This window comes from Humulus lupulus, chromosome 2, assembly GCF_963169125.1.
Source record: "Humulus lupulus chromosome 2, drHumLupu1.1, whole genome shotgun sequence".
NCBI lineage: Eukaryota > Viridiplantae > Streptophyta > Magnoliopsida > Rosales > Cannabaceae > Humulus > Humulus lupulus.
Window position 1 is genome coordinate 170,150,482 of NC_084794.1, and position 18,827 is coordinate 170,169,308.

General features: G+C 36.4%; 1 protein-coding gene and 1 long non-coding RNA gene across 3 annotated transcripts; one reads left to right on the plus strand and one right to left on the minus strand.

Annotated features, from left to right (window-relative positions):
* Positions 1 to 7,447: 7,447 nt before the first annotated feature.
* Positions 7,448 to 8,748, minus strand: LOC133816408 (uncharacterized). The gene is made up of 2 exons (XR_009885217.1): positions 8,549 to 8,748; positions 7,448 to 7,869 (listed from the first exon to the last, which is right to left on the minus strand). It is a non-coding gene; the product is annotated as an uncharacterized LOC133816408 (long non-coding RNA).
* A 1,183-nt stretch (positions 8,749 to 9,931) lies between these two features.
* On the plus strand, positions 9,932 to 15,233 carry LOC133818708 (inositol transporter 1). 2 transcript variants are annotated; one of them, XM_062251740.1, is made up of 6 exons: positions 9,932 to 10,658; positions 11,443 to 11,513; positions 11,862 to 12,197; positions 13,540 to 13,662; positions 13,766 to 13,951; positions 14,368 to 15,233. In XM_062251740.1, the coding sequence occupies exons 1-6, from the start codon at positions 10,517 to 10,519 to the stop codon at positions 15,016 to 15,018; spliced, it is 1,509 nt and encodes a 502-aa protein (XP_062107724.1). In that variant the 5' UTR covers positions 9,932 to 10,516; the 3' UTR covers positions 15,019 to 15,233. The 2 variants fall into 2 exon arrangements, with proteins under 2 accessions (XP_062107724.1, XP_062107725.1); XM_062251741.1 differs by having other exon boundaries at positions 9,933 to 10,658; positions 13,555 to 13,662.
* Positions 15,234 to 18,827: the final 3,594 nt, after the last annotated feature.

Genomic DNA, 18,827 nt, shown 5'->3' on the forward strand with positions numbered 1-18,827 from the left:
AAGAAAACACAGTATTTTATAGTGGTTCGGCCCCAGGATCTGGTAATGACCTACGTCCACTTAGAATGATATTGATATGGGACCAAAAGTGTGATCAAAGAACTTGGGTTCAATGAGTTTCAACACTCCTCATAAACAATACAAGTTTTACTCAGATAATTTCTATAATCTCTATGATTTCTAGGCCCCAAAAGTCCCTTCCCATGAGCCATCTCTTGCTTTTTATTGGCTCATGGAGGGTTGCCCAATATTGTTACAGATATTATCCCCTGAATCATGGGATATTCAGAAGATTGCATGAAATAAATTCGGGATACATAAGATCTTTCCATAAATGTTGTTTTGCCAGCGGAACCACCGACCAGTCTGGTCGTGGTAAAGACAGGTCTGTCCTGCTTCTGGTGTGTCTCCTGGTCGATACTCTAGCAGACGCTCCAGGTGTCAGCCACGTGTCAAGAGATTATTCGCCACGTCACAAATGCTAATTCATTGGATAACAGTACTAAACACCAATTTACCCCCAGGCTCACCCCGAGCCCAATAATTAACCCCGTTATGATCAAACTGCTAACTTGCATCCTAGGATCGTCTCATGCCGAATAGCTCAAACATACCCACATAATAATGTGGTCTCACCCATATATCACATACATGCACATAAATATACAAATATGCCCTCAACGACTAGAAATTATGAAAATGCCCTTCTTATAAGAAGTGGCCCACATGCATGTAAACATCATCATATAATAATATAATTCACATAATCATGAATATCACATAATCACATATTAAATCAATTATGGCCCTCCTGCCCCCCTAATCCAGGCACTAAGCCACATTAAGGAATTTGGGACATTACACTAATCTTCTCAATCGCCTCATTGGTCCTCTAAAGAACCTCAGGACCTAGATATCTCCTCTCACCCGTCTCATTCCAATGGATGGGTGGTCTGCACTTCCTCCCATATAACATCTCATACGGAGCCACTCCGATAGTCACTTGATAACTGTTATTGTATGAAAACTCAATCAAATGGAGATACTTACTCCAAGATCCCCCAAAATCTAGCACGCAGGCTCGCAACATATCCTCCATTATCTTAATCGTCCTCTCAAATTGTCCATCTGTCTAGGGGTGAGGCGGTACTGAACCACAAATGCGTATCCATAGCCTTCTACAGGCTCTCCCAAAACTTGGAGGTGAAGGTAGGGTCCCTGTCGGATACTATCAACCTCAGAGCCCCATGTAATCGTACAATTTCTTTCACATACAATTCAACATACTGCTCCACTGTATAAGTTGTCTTAACAGGCCAAAAGTGGGCTGACTTGGTGTACCTATCCACAATCACCCACACCAAATCATGTTGTCCCACAGTCTTTGGTAATCCAACCGCAAAGTCCATGGTGATATCCTCCCATTTCCTCTCTGAAATCCCTAGAGGCTGTAGTAACTTTATTGGCCTCTGATGTTTAGCCTTTACCTGGTGACAAGTCAAACACTTGGCCACATAATCCACCACATCCCTCTTCATTCCCAGCCACCAATACAACGTTCTCAAATCTTGGTACATCTTCATCGTACCTGGATGTAAGGAATAGGGAGGGTATGAGACTCATCCAAAATCTCCTGCCGGATACCAGAATCCATCGGAACACAAATCCGACCTTTGTACCTCAGCAAACCCATCTCTGAAATAGAAAAGTTCTTAGCTGCTCTGGCTAAGACGCTCTCTGTGCGTTCTCTTAACTGGGGATCCTCCCCCTGTGCCTCCTTGATCCTCTCAAGGAGCATGGACTGAAGAGTGATGTTGGCTAGCTGTCCAACTACTAACTCAATACCTACTCTAGTCATTTCTTAAGCTACCTAGAACTGAGCAATTGTCCTGGATCTTTCCGACTCAACGCATCGGCCAGCACATTGGCAATCCCAGGATGGCATAGATTATCGCAGTCATGATCCTTTACCAATTCCAGCCAATGCCTCTGACGCATATTTAGATCCTTCTGAGTAAAGAAGTACTTCAAAAGTCTTATGATCGGTATATATTTCACACTTCTCGCCATATGAATAAGGTCTCCAAACCTTTAGTGAAAATACCACCGCTACCAATTCCAGATCATGTGTGGGATACCTCTGCTCATATTCCTTCAATTTTCTCGACTTGTAGGCTATCACCTTTCCAACTTGCATCAGTACACACCCCAAACCCTGTCTAGAGGCATCACAGTAGACTACAAACTTTTCATTGTCTGATGACAGACTTAATACTGGAGCGGTGATCATTCGCCGCTTCAATTCCTTGAAAATATTCTCACACCTGTCTGTCTACACATACTTAGTCTTCTTACGCATCAGTTCGATCAATGGTGTGGATATTCTGGAGATTCCTTCAACGAACCGCCAATAGTACCATGCCAATCCCAGAAAGCTCTCAACCTCTGGTACACTGCTCGCCCTGGGTCAATCTTTCACTATCTCAATCTTACTTGGGTCTACGAGAATCCCCTCCTTACTGACAATATGACCCAGAAATGTTACTTAGGGTAGCCAAAACGCACACTTGCTGAACTTAGCATATAACCTAGGCTTTCTCAACCGATGTAGTACCAGGCGTAGATGCTGCTCATGCTCTGTCTCTGACTGAGAGTTCACCAGTATGTCATCAATGAATATGATCACAAACTTGTCCATATAATCCTTGAAGACCACATTCATCAAGTCCATAAAGGTTGTTGGGGCATTGGTTAATCAAAAGTACATGACTAGGAATTCATAGTGTCCATACCTTGTGCGGAAAGAGGTCTTTAGTATGTCCTCCTCTTTAATCGTTAACTAGTGGTAGCTCGGATTGTGACACTGTAATACTTTTCATTTAAAATGTTTCAAATTCTTCCCAAGTCATGACTGCAACATTCCTTCTCTGAGACACAACATCCCACCAGATGCGGGCATCCTCTCTCAACATGTAGATGGCACATGCTACTCTCTCATTCCCTTCCACTCTAATGAAATCCAGGATGGAAGAAATCATGTTCATCCACTGCTTTGCCCGCAATGGGTCTGGGCCACCCTCAAAGGTGGGAGGATGCTGCTTCCTGAACCTTTCATACAAAGGTTCCCACCTATTTTCCATAACAGGCTGGGTTGGCACTGGTGCCACAGCCTGTGGAACCTGTAACCCAATGCCTTGAGGAGGGGCCTCCTGCCTCAACTTTTGAAGCTCTTCTTCTGTTCAATGAAGCCTAGCTTCCATCTAACAAATAACTGTTGCCAATTTGGTGGGGCTGGTGGAGGGTCCTGACCCTGGTTGTCATCTTCGGCCCTATTTCCGCTGAGTCTGATTTATCATCGAGGCATTACTACAACATGCCTACAATCAATGATGTCGCACATCAGGCATAATAACAACATCCAAAAACCACATCCCAATTTCATCAATCAACCACAACTAGCAAGTCCACATATCACACGTAGCATACAACAATCAAGGGGGCCATGCCCTAACATCATGCATATATCAACACATTCATCATGCTCTATCTATATATATTCAGGCAAGCAGGGCAATTTAAACAAGCAATTAAGCATATAACTCATTAATTACCAACCAACCTTGAGTCGAGCTTGTCACTGGCAGCGTGCGTACATGTTCGATCAATCTCTAGGAACCATAAACCTTGTCACGTTCTGATACCTAGTTTTAATGCCCTACTACCTTAGAGTCATTACTAAGTGAGCTATTGCTAATTGAGGTTTTAGGTTCAAAGTGTGACTAAATAAAAATTAAGCTTGTTTAGCAACATAAATGAAAAAGATTTGGACATTCATTGAAATCATAAAAAGTTATACAGTTGGGATCCCAATAAAAATAATGTTTAGAAAATGTATTACAACTCAAAATATACATGCGATTGACCTAAGCGACAAAACAAACCAACATAGGACTTTTCGCAAAATAACCCTGGTCGTGGTAGCCAGGTAGGCCGAACATGTACCCGTCGCTCCACACTCTTTGTACTCATGGTTGGTTGACCTTCCCTTTGCTCTTACCTGCACCATAGATCACCTGTGAGCCGAAGCCCAGCAAGAAAACTCAACGTATAATATATAACATAACAATTCATAGTATACAACAAAACAATCAACAGACTAACACACATAGCAGCCTACGCCATCCCAGACACTTTACCAGGCCATGGGTTCGCGATCTTCACCAAGAGGGTGGTTCTACACCCTAGGAGGGTCTCACCCTAGCGGCCTGCACTCAACATGCTCAACGCCGATCCTAGCCCCTCGCCGTACTCGGCTTCATGCCGTTCTCGGCCTTCGCCGTCCCCGACCTTCGTCGTTCACTCACAAACATGCATAGCATAGCATAATAATCCCATATATCCACAAATATATTAATCATAAACAATAGGTTCGCACACTGAAATATAAACAACAGGGTCGTGCTCTGCTCTACGGGTATAACATTTTTCTTACTTGTGTCCTGAGCTGATAAGCCAATGCGATCAGTCCCCTAATTTGAGCCTCGTTGAAAAGCTAGTCACAACACATTTATAACAATCATCCATCAAGCCTTAAACCAGTAAATAACTTCGAAATATTAATCTAGCCTCCGAGACCTTGGATTCCACTAAACCGAGTAGAAGAATCCTTCCCGAGCCTTAACATTCAAATTCCTGAGCTTAAAACCTTAGTTTCCCTTTTCTTTCCAATTTGTGTCGTGACATGCCCTCTAGAGCTGTGGCGTGCCTACAGGTCAGAGAGCATAATTCTTTATGCTGAAGGACGCGGGCCGCAGCATGCCCCTAGGTCCGCGATGCCTGGGCAAACCAGAGGCTTCTCTAGCCTCTTCAAACACGTGGGCCGCGACATCTGAAGAACAGGGCCGCGGCTCGGGCCTCCGAAACCCATAAACCACCATTTTCTCTGCGTTTTTCCCTAAGCCTAAACCATTAATTCTCACCCCAAACACCAATTAAACCCAAAATTGAGCCTAAATTTTCTATCCATGCAGCCTAGGTACCACAACAAACCAGAAACATTTCCTTAATCTCATCAAACACTCAAAATCAACTAGACCTGAACCTAAGCAATCATACCAAAAATTACAGCAGAAACTCAGACAATTCAGTACCAGATTTCTTACCTCTGTTATAAATCCGGACTGAGCTAATTCCCCAAGTCTTCAAGCTTCAATCCTCACAAGTTCTAGCCTTGAATCCTCAAGTTTCTTCAACAAACTCCAAGCACCCAAAGAGAGGGGGAGTAAGCCGAGTATGAGAGAGAGAGAGAGAGTTGGGAATTTCCTTTTGTTTCCTTCTAACTCATTCTAGAGTCTCAGCATCCCAAGCCATGTTTATCCCTTTGCCAAAAAGTCCAAAATACCCTTAAGCCCATTCTAAATCCTTTAATGCCTCTAAGGGTGATCCCATCATTTGCCATGTCATTCTATTTCCTTGAGTGTTCCTATAATCCCCACTTAATCCCGACATGCCCAAATAATTGTTAAGTTACTACCCGTTACCTGATAATTCCTGAACACATATTATATTTCCAAAATACCCCCAGGCTCCTCTCGAGCCGAGTATTCAACCCCATTGTTGTTGGGTTTTATGCCCTTATAAAACCACATTTCTTATGTAATTCATTCATTATCAATAAAGTAGTAGACATTATTTTGTTCAATCAAATTGCGTTGTTTACATGTTTTATTACATGATTAATTATTATTAATATAAACGTTTATAAAATCCTGAACATATGTATATTTACAATTATAGTGACTCGGTCACAGTTGATTATAATTGTTATTATGTGTTCAAAAGCATTTTGTCCTAAGATTAAATCAGTACACTAGATTTTTACTGATTGAGTAATCTACGATAAGATCTACTTACATATCTGGTGTGATGTCATATCCAGGATATTGACCATGAAGATAAGATCAGATGTATTTTGTTACATTGGTTTGGACCGATATTGATTATTTACAAGATAAGTAAGTATCGTTATTATCTAATCTAATCATATCACAGCGTTGACCATAGGTCAATTCAATCTTAGTTATGAGTGATTAATATTCTGCTAATTGTATTATTCAAGTCTTTTGATTTGTTCGTTACCAGCTTATCCTACGAACTAGCTCATATTTACATATTGGAGATTTGGTAGTATAATTGAGTGGGAGTGTTTATCATAGATATGAAATCTATAGCTTCTGTTTAAGAAGTGAAATGATGATTTACTTATAGCTTGGTTCAAGTGTTAAATGATAGAGTACTCAATTCTGTAATTAAATTTACGGAAATATCATTTACAAGGAACTTAGTGGGAGTTAAGGATAAAATACCAATGAGGGGTAAAACAGTAATTTGCACCTGTCTCATTAGTAGATCATCTATAGATGATTGAATGACGATTATGGTTATATCAATGGATAACTTATTTACATTTGGTGTAAAACGTTCTATGAATTCAAGTGTGCAATTCTGAGTCTATAATGGAGTCACGATGAATTAATAATGTAGTGAAATTATTTGTTATAAATAAACTCACGGTAACTTATTGAAGCTTGAGTTCATAGATCGATGGTCCCCATGTCATCTATTATCAAAATGAACCTAGTAGTCTTGAATAATTAATTTAATTATTAATTATAAAAATATCACATTGACTAGGTCAATGAAAATAAATAGTGTTAAATTATTTATTGATATTTTGTGAGAAAAGAAATAGAAGAAACTTTGAGGTTTTTATTGCAAAGTCTCAAAAAGAGAGTATTATAGCCAATTGAGACAATTTTTTTAATATTGATAAATTAGTATTAATATTAATAAAATGAATTAAATAAATGTCAAAATTATAATTAGTTTATTTTGACAAGTTTTTAAATAATTATAATTATTAAATAATTAAAATAAAATGGGTAACTAAAACCTATTTTATGTCCTAGCTAATTGCCTGTATATACTAGTGTTATAGAATGTATTAAAAAAAGGCTGAATTTGACAAGGTAAAATTTCACTACTAATATTCTATACCTAGCCACCCACTCTCTCTTAGTTTTCTCTCTAGGAAATATCTTCTCATGTGTTGAGACTTGCCCACACAAACATTAGGTTGTTTTAGAGAAAGACTTGGAAGATTGTGGTTTTGTTTCAAAGCAGTTTGGATTCCTTGTAATACCTAACATTCAACAAGGACAAAAGATTAGAGAATCCAAAGGGTGTAGTCATTGTTCCACTACGCATCTCGTAAGTACTCTAAGGATTTTATTGTTGTATTTATGAATCTTTGTATGAAAATCACTTCTATGTATGTATTTATGTTTTTCTATTGTATGTTATTTTGTGCAATAGGGAGCATACATATAGACTTATATAAATGAGATCTTATAGGTGTAATTATTTAGCTAAACTGCTCCCTCGGACGATCTCAAATCGTGCATCACAAATATATCACCACTCTCTCGTGGTATCAATCACAATATACACATATATCACATTTATGCCCTCAACGGGCTAAAATTACAAATATGCCCCTAACAATCAAATGGGGCCCACATGCAAATTTAATTCACCTAACACATACATTTCTAATCACATAATCATTTAATTCACATATTAGCATAATTAAATCAATTATTGCCCTCCCAGCACGCTAATCAAGACCCTAAGCCTTATTAGAAAATTTGGGACGCTACTTTGGGACGCTACATGAACAATTATAACCATTAAATCACACATATAGAAACCTTGTACACTCAAACGCACACCCTATGTTACAGTGACCAGTCTTCTCACCTTAGGTCCAGCAGGGACACAATCACCTCCCTTCAAGTGCCTTGCCGAGTCCTAAATCCAAAACATACAACATATATCTTTTAGAGACTCATAACTTAACCAAAGGTCATGAACCAAATCTTATACTTCCTAAGACCCAATCACACTTAAAGTGTCCTTAAGAAAGTCTTAAAATCCCCAAACATAAAATCCTTAAACTATACCATCAAAGCCCTAACCAAAAGCATCAAAATATGAAGAAAAAAAAACATTATTTCTGGGCATGTAGCGCGGTTGGGCTACCCCTTGGGCGCAGTCGCGCCCAACGGAGAAATCTCAAATCGCGACTTTTCTTTGAACAACCATAACTCTCTCAATTTAAATATGATTTGAACGATTATTTTTGCAATTTTCTTGTATGGAATCCCTCTATATCATCATACAATTCTTAGAGATTTATATAATACCAAAAAATTCATGAGCAACCCCTAACTCCATAACTCTAACATTCTCTTGCAACAAAACTTCTTCTTCCCCAAGCTATCTTTCCAATCTTCAAAACTAGCAATCATAACTTAATAAATTTAACCTTAGCATGTTTCTAACCAATATATGTAAAAAACGTAGTCTCTAACATGCACATAAAACCAATCATCCCAACCTATCATGCTTTCTAATCAAATCTACCATTAACATAACTCAAAGCTTCAAGAACTATTAAACAAACTTTAAAAGTATGAGAAGTTCTTACCAAGATCATGTGCAACAACCTAAGCCTTGAAAATCTTGTCCCAAAGCATCCTAAATGAGTCCCCACATGAGTGCCTAGTGATCCATACATATATGAAGAGATCCTCATCATTCTTCTTCCTTAGATCCTGAACCCTAGTCTAGAGAGGGTGTGAGAGAGAGAGAGAGAGTTCTCTCATTTGATCATGTGTAGAGTAGCCACCAAATTCAAATTTTGAGTCTTAACCCTAACCCTAGTCTCTCACTTTCTATTTATAATGTCTCACTATCACCAAATTACCATCTTACCATTGATCTAAGTCATTCTAACAATTTCATTAAACCTTTTTTAGTAATTCCCCACTAAACTATTAGTTTTCATAATCCATAATTAGCTTATTCCCCATAAGTTATCTTTATTCCATTATGACCCCTCTTTTAACAATTATTGACAATAAATCCCCTAGTACTTGAAGGAAACCGTAATTCGTCGCTTAACACATATCTCGAGCACTTTCGGTATTTTTCAATGTAAATTATCTTACACTAATATTAATATCACATAAGTATATTCATATAATCACATAATACATAATTTCAAAAAATTATAAAAATACCTCTCAAGAGTATTAAATTACAAAATTACCCTCACAAGTTAAAATTACCAAAATACCCATAAAACAAAATGAGAATATTACACATCGTTAACACATCATTAAGAAAACGCAGATCCATAATACAACTTCTCAAGAACAAAAAAAAATGCAGAAAATTAAACACATTGAACATAAAATTTCTCAAATTGATTCTAACATGCATACAACACTAGATAAAGTGACAAGAAAATTACTCATGACTTTTTTACTATAAACGTGTATGATTTTTTTTTCCACAAGAATAAGTGGGATGATGTTTGCGACTGGGGAAGTGTGATTTTAGTTTTATGGGTGTGCTTTCTGCTTTGTGAGTAAGAAAGTAATAATGGTTGTGTTAGAGAGAGAAATGAGATAAACAGGTAGACATTTTTATGAAATAAGATGGATAAGAAGTCAAGTTTTACATACAATATAGCAATAATACCTATAAAATTGATTAAGAAAATTATTACTATTTTTATAAATAAAAAAAAAGGAAAAGTATTACTTGATTTTTTTTTTAGAGAAAAATTATTACTTAATTAATTATAACATTACACAAAATATTGATAAATTGGGTAATTGAATCCGAAATATTTTCTCTCAAAAGAAAAAAAAATCCCAAATATAAAATGTGTAGTTATTAGGTTAAGAAGCGGAGCGGTGCACGACAACTTTACTTAAATTATTGCCTTTCTTTTAACATATCACAACTGCCAAATATAGCACGTGATACACATTCACACAGATATTATGTATTCTGCACACACAGTGACAGCCATCCCAAATTTCCGTTTGACTCTGAACAGTTTTCGTTTTCCACACAAAGCGAGAGTCTGTGAGGGATAGACGGTTACTTTGTGAGAACACCCAATCCAATCAGTTTTTAATTCCCTTTTATATTTGTCCTCCTCCCTCTCTCTCAACTCTCATCACCAACTCCAACCTGTCCATTGCCTGGCCTCCTTCCGTTCACAGGCCTCTCAGCTGTCTTCAACAGAAAACAACCTCAATTCTCTCCTACCTTTTCTTTCCGCTTTACCTATATCTTCTCCAAACTTTATAAGAAAAAAGAGAGCTTGAATTTGCTTAATCGGCCGAGACCTACCTTTTCTCAGCTGGGATTGGTTCTGAGTATTCATTCAGTTGGACTGGAAGTGAAATTCTATGAAAATATTTCATCTGGAATTTCTTTTTTGATCAAGTCTCATCTGGAATTTCACTTTAACATTTTTGGATTTGAGAAAGAAAAAGAAAATCACACACACATATATATTGTTTTATTTCTGGGTGATTTCAGTGTAGTCGAAGAGTGAGATCTTTAGCTATTCATTTGTTTTTATTTTTCTGGAATTATGACGATCGAGACATTACCAGGAAGCTCTGGGTATTTGGATATGTACCCAGAGAGAAAAATACCACTTTTGAAGAATCCTTATATTATGGGTCTCACTGTGGTTGCTGGGATCGGTGGTCTGCTTTTTGGTTACGATACTGGTATTCTACTTCACCATCATCCATATATATAAAGTATAGGGATTATATTATTCATCTTTTTCTTTTCTTTTATTATTATTATAATCCATTTTGAGTTTTGCTCTTGATTGGATCGTCTAACTAAAAAGGTTTGATCATGTTTTTATTAAATGTGAGAAACTATTGCATCATTTTTTTTTGTCTATATTTATTTAATTGAGGAATAATTTTGTAAATAAATTATATAAAGATAAGCTGTATTGGTTGTTTGCTCTTAATCTTTGGGGATAATTCCATTTAAATATATTTATATCTTTAATATAATTAAGGAGATAAGGGTTTATTATGCTCTGCATATCTTTGTATATTCGTTTATGTATAAATTTGTAGCATACATACATGCTTGATCTTGGAAGAAATGTAGTTTCTAACAGTTAAAATCAATAAAGGAATGGGATTGTTACTGTGTTAATCTTCCAAGCATTTAGCTATGACCCCTTTTGTTTGCTCGAACATGGTGCCTCTACAGAGCTGAACAAAACATTCCAGTTTTCCTTTAATTTGATCATTTTCTCTAAATTTGAATCACTCGGTCCTGGATTTTTTATTTTTATTTTAATCGAAATTCTTATGCTCAAGTCTAAGATAGAATGGTAAGGAACGGTGTTTCGGGAGTTTAGTTAGAAATTGCATCTTCGTGATCACATTTCTGTATTCGTCTATAGTCTTTTATGCATCCCTTCATTTTTCTTTGTCTGTCTTTTTGGGTTTTGAAATTATTTTCTCATGAAACTGGTAACTGCAGGTGTCATATCTGGAGCACTTTTATACATCAAAGATGATTTTGTGGCTGTTAGGGAAAGTAGTTTTCTACAGGTACGAGCTTTTACCCATAAATCTTTCATTTTTGGTAGGACATTACGAAGTCTTACTATTTGTTTTCTTATAGAAGTGAAAAACAAAGGAAAACTATACTTTTATGAACACAGAGTTGGGGGAAAAGAACAGTTTGAGAGAAAAAAATTATATAGATAATATGATGGTTGGGGTCATCCCAAATAGTCGGGTGTGGTGATGATGGTGATATATTTGGAGCTATGCATCTATGTTGTGGTGGTTGTTATTGAACTTATCTCTTTGTTAGTACATGTTACTTCCGGGAGATGATTTTGATACTATGAACCTTTTCTTCCTTTGAATATATCTGATTTTTTGTGGTGACAGGAATCAATTGTGAGCATGGCGTTGGTTGGTGCCATGATTGGAGCATCAGCAGGAGGTTGGATTAATGATGCTTATGGACGTAAGAGGGCCACTGTTCTTGCTGATATTGTCTTTGCTCTTGGATCTGTTGTAATGGCTGCTGCACCAGATCCTTATATTCTCATATTGGGCCGACTACTTGTTGGACTTGGTGTTGGCGTAGCATCTGTTACTGCTCCTGTTTATATTGCAGAGGCATCACCATCGGAAATAAGGGGAGGATTAGTGGGAATGAATGTTCTTATGATTACTGGTGGACAATTTCTTTCGTACCTTGTAAATCTTGCTTTCACTGAGGTTAGATAATTCTTGTTCTTTTGGTTGATATATATTTATATATTATTATTTATTGGGTGGGGTCCTCCTGAGGAAGTTACTGCTATTTGGCTAACAAAATTTTGTTTTTAGCTTTCACTGGAATCCTTAAAAGAAATAGTGTTTTTATTATCTTTATTATAGATATTTTTTGGGTAGCAATTTGGATTAAAATATTTTCCTTCAAATTATTTAATTTCTGACTCTGTTGTGGTGGCATTCTGTTAAACAGTACATAATACTTGAACTAGATGATGGTGTATACTTGTGCTTTCTTCGTTTGTTAGATAAGATTTTGAAGTGAGCTGTTTTTAGTTTGAACCCAGCATGAATCTTCTGGTGAAGTTGTACAGTGGCCCTTAGAGCAGACGCTTTTTTATATAGTTAATTTTCAACTTGGATTTAAGTATCATTCATTAGTAATTGCATATTTGAAACTTGCTGATGGAAAATAACGACTTTTGTCTCTTTACCTATATATATTTTCGTTTCTATCGTGGGCAGCCAACCATATGTTTAAATTCATTCCCCAACAAAACTCTAAATTGGATATCTTAGGAGTTGTTCTCCATTTTGTACAAATTTTATTTGCAGAAAAAGATTTTATTTAATGCTCCTCTCATATATATTTACTGGCATGAAAGGTTTTCAATTTTGCAGCTTTGAAGGGGGAGCAACAAGATAGAATTTGGGGCTTTCTCTTATAAGATTTCTCACTGAGAAACATCAATAAGGAATCTCTTCTGTTCTCTCCCGCCTAATATAGATGACAAAAATTGCTTTGTTAGTAGCAAGTTATTAGTTTGCTGTGCTTTATTTCATCTCTTTTTATTGGGGTAGTACATATTCCATTATATTAATAGTTAACAATACATCAATTACTTAACAAACTTTCTTGGTAAATTTCGTTCAAAATTGTCTACTTCTGATGGTAAAATGATAATAAGAAAAGTTTTCTCATTTTTATTAATTTATTTTTATTTTTGCTACTTTTAATAAAACAACATATAGATTTATTAATTTGGGAAGTCTCATGTATCTATATTGTTTTCCAAGTACTCATGTGGAGATAGAAGTGCGTGGAGATGTTTATTTAGTGCAATAGTACTTATTGATACAATTCATTTAGTTTTAAGAGATCATAACCCGTCACTAACATCAAAAAATAACTTCTGCACAGTTTTCATATTAGAACTTTTTGATTAAAAAATACTAGGAATTATTTTCTCTGGCTTGGAATTTTATCTGTACATATGGTGCTTCTTGCTTTTAATTTTTTTTGTCTAAAGTTATTTTCCTTTATTCTGTTTTAACCATTATTCAGTTACTTGACATGCAGGTTCCTGGCACTTGGCGATGGATGCTTGGCGTTGCGGGCGTGCCAGCTGTGATCCAATTTGTTCTCATGCTCTTTATGCCAGAGTCCCCCAGATGGCTTTTTATGAAGGTAATGAAGTTCTTGGATCATCCCATCTACTTCTTCAATTAAAATTTATGTTCTTTGGGCTTTTTGTTTGTAGTGATTTTGATGGTTAGATGTTAATCCACAGGACAGAAAAACTGAGGCGATTTCTGTACTTTCAAAAATTTATGACATTTCTCGTTTAGAGGATGAAGTAGAATACCTAAACTCTCAGTTGGAGGAAGAACGCCAAAAGAAGAGAGATGTTAGGTACTTGGATGTTTTTAAGAGAAAGGAAATCAGACTTGCATTTCTAGCTGGTGCCGGACTTCAGGTTAGATCAAGACTTCAATATCCTCATTTTCTGAAATGAGGGTTTTTACCTACATCCATTGTTAATATTAACTAGTCAATTTGCATCATGATTCACTCTTTAATGGAACCAGCTATTTATTTCATTATTTTTAATAATGCATTGTTTAGTTAGTTGGACTACATTTGAAAAATATTTGAAACATATGAAATTGTTTATAAGATGTTGTTCCTAAGTGAATGGTAGCAGTAAAGATCTTTTGGCAAGTTTGGGTTTATAATATTTTCTTCGATGATCCTTTTACCTGCCACCCTCAATGTTTTGTATCCAAATATATTAATGTCAGCTTATATGTCAAGTGTATTCTTGGTAGTGTGATCTTTGTTGATTCTTATGAAATTGTGTGGTAAATTGATGAAACTTTTGTGGTTGTTCAGGCTTTCCAACAATTTACTGGTATCAACACGGTCATGTACTACAGCCCAACTATTGTCCAGATGGCTGGGTTCAAGTCAAACCAGTTAGCTCTTTTGCTGTCGTTGATTGTTGCTGCGATGAATGCTGCGGGTTCAATTCTCGGAATATACCTTATTGATTATGCAGGACGAAGGAAGTTGGCCCTCTCAAGTTTAGCTGGGGTAATTGTATCCCTTCTCATCCTCTCAGGGTCCTTTTTGTTTGGTTCGTCTGGTTCTACAGGTGGACTCTCTGGTTGGTTTGCAGTCATAGGTTTAGCACTTTACATTGCTTTCTTCTCACCTGGAATGGGACCTGTGCCTTGGACGGTGAACTCAGAGATATATCCCGAAGCATATCGTGGGATATGCGGAGGTATGTCTGCAACGGTAAATTGGGTTTCGAATTTGATTGTAGCCCAGTCATTCCTTTCAATAGCTGATGCTCTGGGGACCGGTCCTACATTCTTGATTCTTGCTGGTATAGCAGTGATCGCATTTGTGTTTGTGAGTTGTTATGTGCCTGAGACGAAGGGATTGACATTTGAGGAAGTGGAGAATATTTGGAAGGAGAGGGCTTGGGGCAGTGGTTCAAACACTCAGAGCCTACTTGAGCAGAGAAACGAGTCGTAGATACTATAGTAGATATGATCCTATCATTATTTGGGTTTGTTTTATTGTACTTGTGCTAGTGTTTTAGGAAAAAGCTAGGGGAGGCAAGGGATCGTCCTTTGCGCGGGTGCCAACATAGTTGGCTGAGCTTAAAGGATTTTGATGCTTTTCCTATCACCTGAAAGAAAAGAAAAAGAAAAAAAAAGGGTAATAAATATGGATACGGTATTTATGTACTTCTCTTTATTCTAGACATTTTGCTTTACTTTCACTTGTTGAGGATGGATTGTAAGTTCAGTAGTTGGGTTCAATGTGCAATGTAACATGAGTTAAACAATGGTATATTACAGGGGACGACTATGATATAGGGTTCAAAGTGAAGGATGGGGGCATGCATTTTGCCTCACCGGTGGGGTGGGGCGCCTCTGTTTTTGGCACATTAAGAAATTTTAATCAAATTTTTTTATATATGACGGTATACATTATAGTTATTTAAGACATTCCACCAGTATTTTGAAAATTTGAATAATTTATGGTACTGAAAATAAGTTTCAAAATAACTCATTTCATATGCGTATAAAACAAGTTTCTTACTTAAGTTCTTTAAATTATTTAGAATTTTTCAAAAATTTGTGGTGATTCTAAATGACTACATTGTATGTCATCATATAAAAAAATTTGGATTATAATTTATCCATGTATCGAAAACACAAAAATAGGTTATTTTTAAGCTTGTTTTATACACACGTGAAACTAATTATTTTGAAGTTTTTTTTAGCATCGTTACTTATTTGAAATTTCCTGAAAATTGGTAAGATGTCTATTATAATTATAGTGTATATCGTCATATAAAAAAATCGATTATATTTTATTCATGTGCTAAAAATAGAAACACCCTTACCGGTAGGGGCAAAAACCACGACTAAAGAATTTTCCGTATAGTATATAATTGTGGATTAAAATATAAAATAAAATAAATATTTTTAAATTATTCGCATGTACTAAATTTTTGCACAATTTTTTAATAAGATAACATAATATTTAATAAAATAAAATAACTAATTAATTAAGTAATACTATAAATCAATCAAAATTGTAAATGAATTATGAACGGTACCGAATTGGAAATTTTCTCATAAAAATATATTTTATATATAAAAGAATGCGTTGCAGTAACTTTGCTCATAAAAATATCTTTTTATTTATTTTTTCTTTCCAAAATTTTCAATTACTTTATCTTTTTAATTGTTTGAAAATTTATTGGGCAGAAAATTCAAATCTAAGCTAAATAGCGTCCAAAATTTAAATGAATTGGACATACCCATTTATTTTAAAGATATATGTAAAGCTATACATTTTGCAAGAGTGAATTTTTTATTTTATTTTTACGTATCTTCATTATTATGTGGATATGGATAGTGCTTAAAGTAAAAAAAAATATTAATGTTATTTATATAAACTATAAAAACTATGCATGTATATATAAAAACCACGTTTTACGACTATTTATGCTTTTGAATCTTCGGATGGACATAAGTATTGGGATGTTTGCGACTACAAAAGCTGCCTAAATATAGAAGAAGACCTCCCAAAGCGAAAGCGACGTCCTAGCTCAAGAAAACGACTTAAGCAACAGCTAGATCAAGGAGAAAAATGAATATGATTGTTAGGCCAATCCTCTGGAAAGTTTGACTATATAGTCAAATATTCTGCTCCCAAAGACTTACCTAACTCTCCTCCAGAACCAACTGGATGGGACATTGAGCTTCCTCCAACAGGCTCCCAAGAGCCTCCACTTTCGGCTCCTCAACAAAAAATTTTGCCATGCTACAAAAAAACATCAAAATGGATGCAACATCATGGAGAAGCTTTTCATGCTCAAAATTAGTTCCAACAAATTCCACAAGTATGTATGATGACTACTACTGATTATGAGTCAGATTTTCCTCCTCTCAAGAAATTTGACAAACAAGACGACCAAGGTACGGTCTTTCACCAACCAAAGGTTCAAAACCCCACAACCGGGAACGTGGATGGGTTTCTCAAAAAAGTATCTCCAGTCGAAGTTCTCAACTAGCAATCAGAAAATATGATTGCCCAAAACAAGGTCTTAAAGCAAGTCGAGTTACAAAATACCAGATAGAGACGGCAGTAAAACAATCTAAGATTATTGTCATCGATAAACTCACTGCAAAGATTCAACAGATTCATGAAGAGCTTCTAGCCATCATTAAAGCAAACTCAGTCTCGATGCCAATATTCCTGGCAAAAGAAGCCGAGATGAAGAGCCTTAAAACTCAATATGAATCCCTCAAGAATTGACAAAGGCTCTTTCAACTAGCTATTTGGGAACACCGTCCCCGTTCGAGATAACTACGATGCCGGTCCCTTGGCAGTTTGCTACAATACCAATGACCTCCCAACCTTTTTCTATTACTGGATTTGTGCAAGAGGACCCTGTTGTAAGACTGAGACACATGCTTGATGAAAACCAACAACAGAAGACAAAAAAGGGGAAGAAGAAAGAATCACCAAGCCAACCGACAGGCGAACTCAAGCAACTTATGGTTCATCCAGCCACAAATCCTCTGTCACAAATGATTCGACATACAAGCACTCTCCACATCGCAGAAAAAGAAACAGACTCAGACGATAAAAGCTCTTCAGCTAGTTCAGAAGATTCTTCAAATGATTGGTCTGAAGAAATGAGTTCAACTTCTAATGATACTATACCTAGTGATCTCGAAAGTCTATCCAGTGAAAACTTATCCAGCGATGACGATGGAGCAATTTCACATTTGATGGTTCAATCTGCTGAATCAAACTCACAGACCGAACCAATTATCACAAGTGAAGACGAAAGTGGAAATGAATCAACACCACATGTTCCCTAAAAACGAAAGAGTAAAAGTTTAAACTTTCAAAGTTTTACTTTAGATGACCTCCTGCCATCAAAATGGCATGAAATGTTCCAAAAGTTTCAGGCTTGGCTCAGCCTAGAATCACAAAGAACAGAAGCACAGACAGGAACGGTTCTCCTCAACTTTGTCTCCCGTTTATAGGCACCCTACAAGACTGGTGGACAAGTCTGGGCGATTACAGACAGATGACGTTTTTACAACTTCCATCTATACCAATGCCCTGACCTATCTGTACGTTGAATTCTGCGGACAAGACACTCAAGTCACTGAAAGACTACACGCATAATTCTTTAAACTAAAATGTTGTTCAATGGATAAGAGACATTTGGAGAAGCATTACAAAAACATGACTCAACGGTTCTACCAAATAGGTGGAATTGATGATCCAAATCTAAAACAGGCTTTCCTATCTTCCATACCAGAACCACTAGGAGAAGAAACCTTCAGACTTCTCTTAGGAACAGGAAGAACCCTAGTTGATGCTACGATTGGAGAAATCTATTAGCTAGTTCTAAAGGCATTGGAAAAGATGTGCTCTTAGCACAAATTTATCCAAGAATTCATGAAACAATCCAAGAAGCTCGGATAGGTTTGCAGCCAAATGGACCTGCGGATCAAATGCCCATAAGAATCAGTATGTTCTTGTCTTCCAGAAAAAAGGAAACACAGCAAAAGGTTTTAAAACTTTAAGACCTTTAAATCCTCAAAGGGAAAAGGACGTCGCTCATTCAAGTTTCTAAGAAGGAAGCGCTATTTCAGGAAGAAGTTCGACATATGTTTCATCTGTGGCGACAAAGGACATTATGCCAAACAATGTCCCAAAGGGAAAACTGCCAAACTAATCTCTCACATTCAATAAGAAACTGGCATATCTCTCGAAGAAAATGACCTAGAATCCATCTTTTCTAC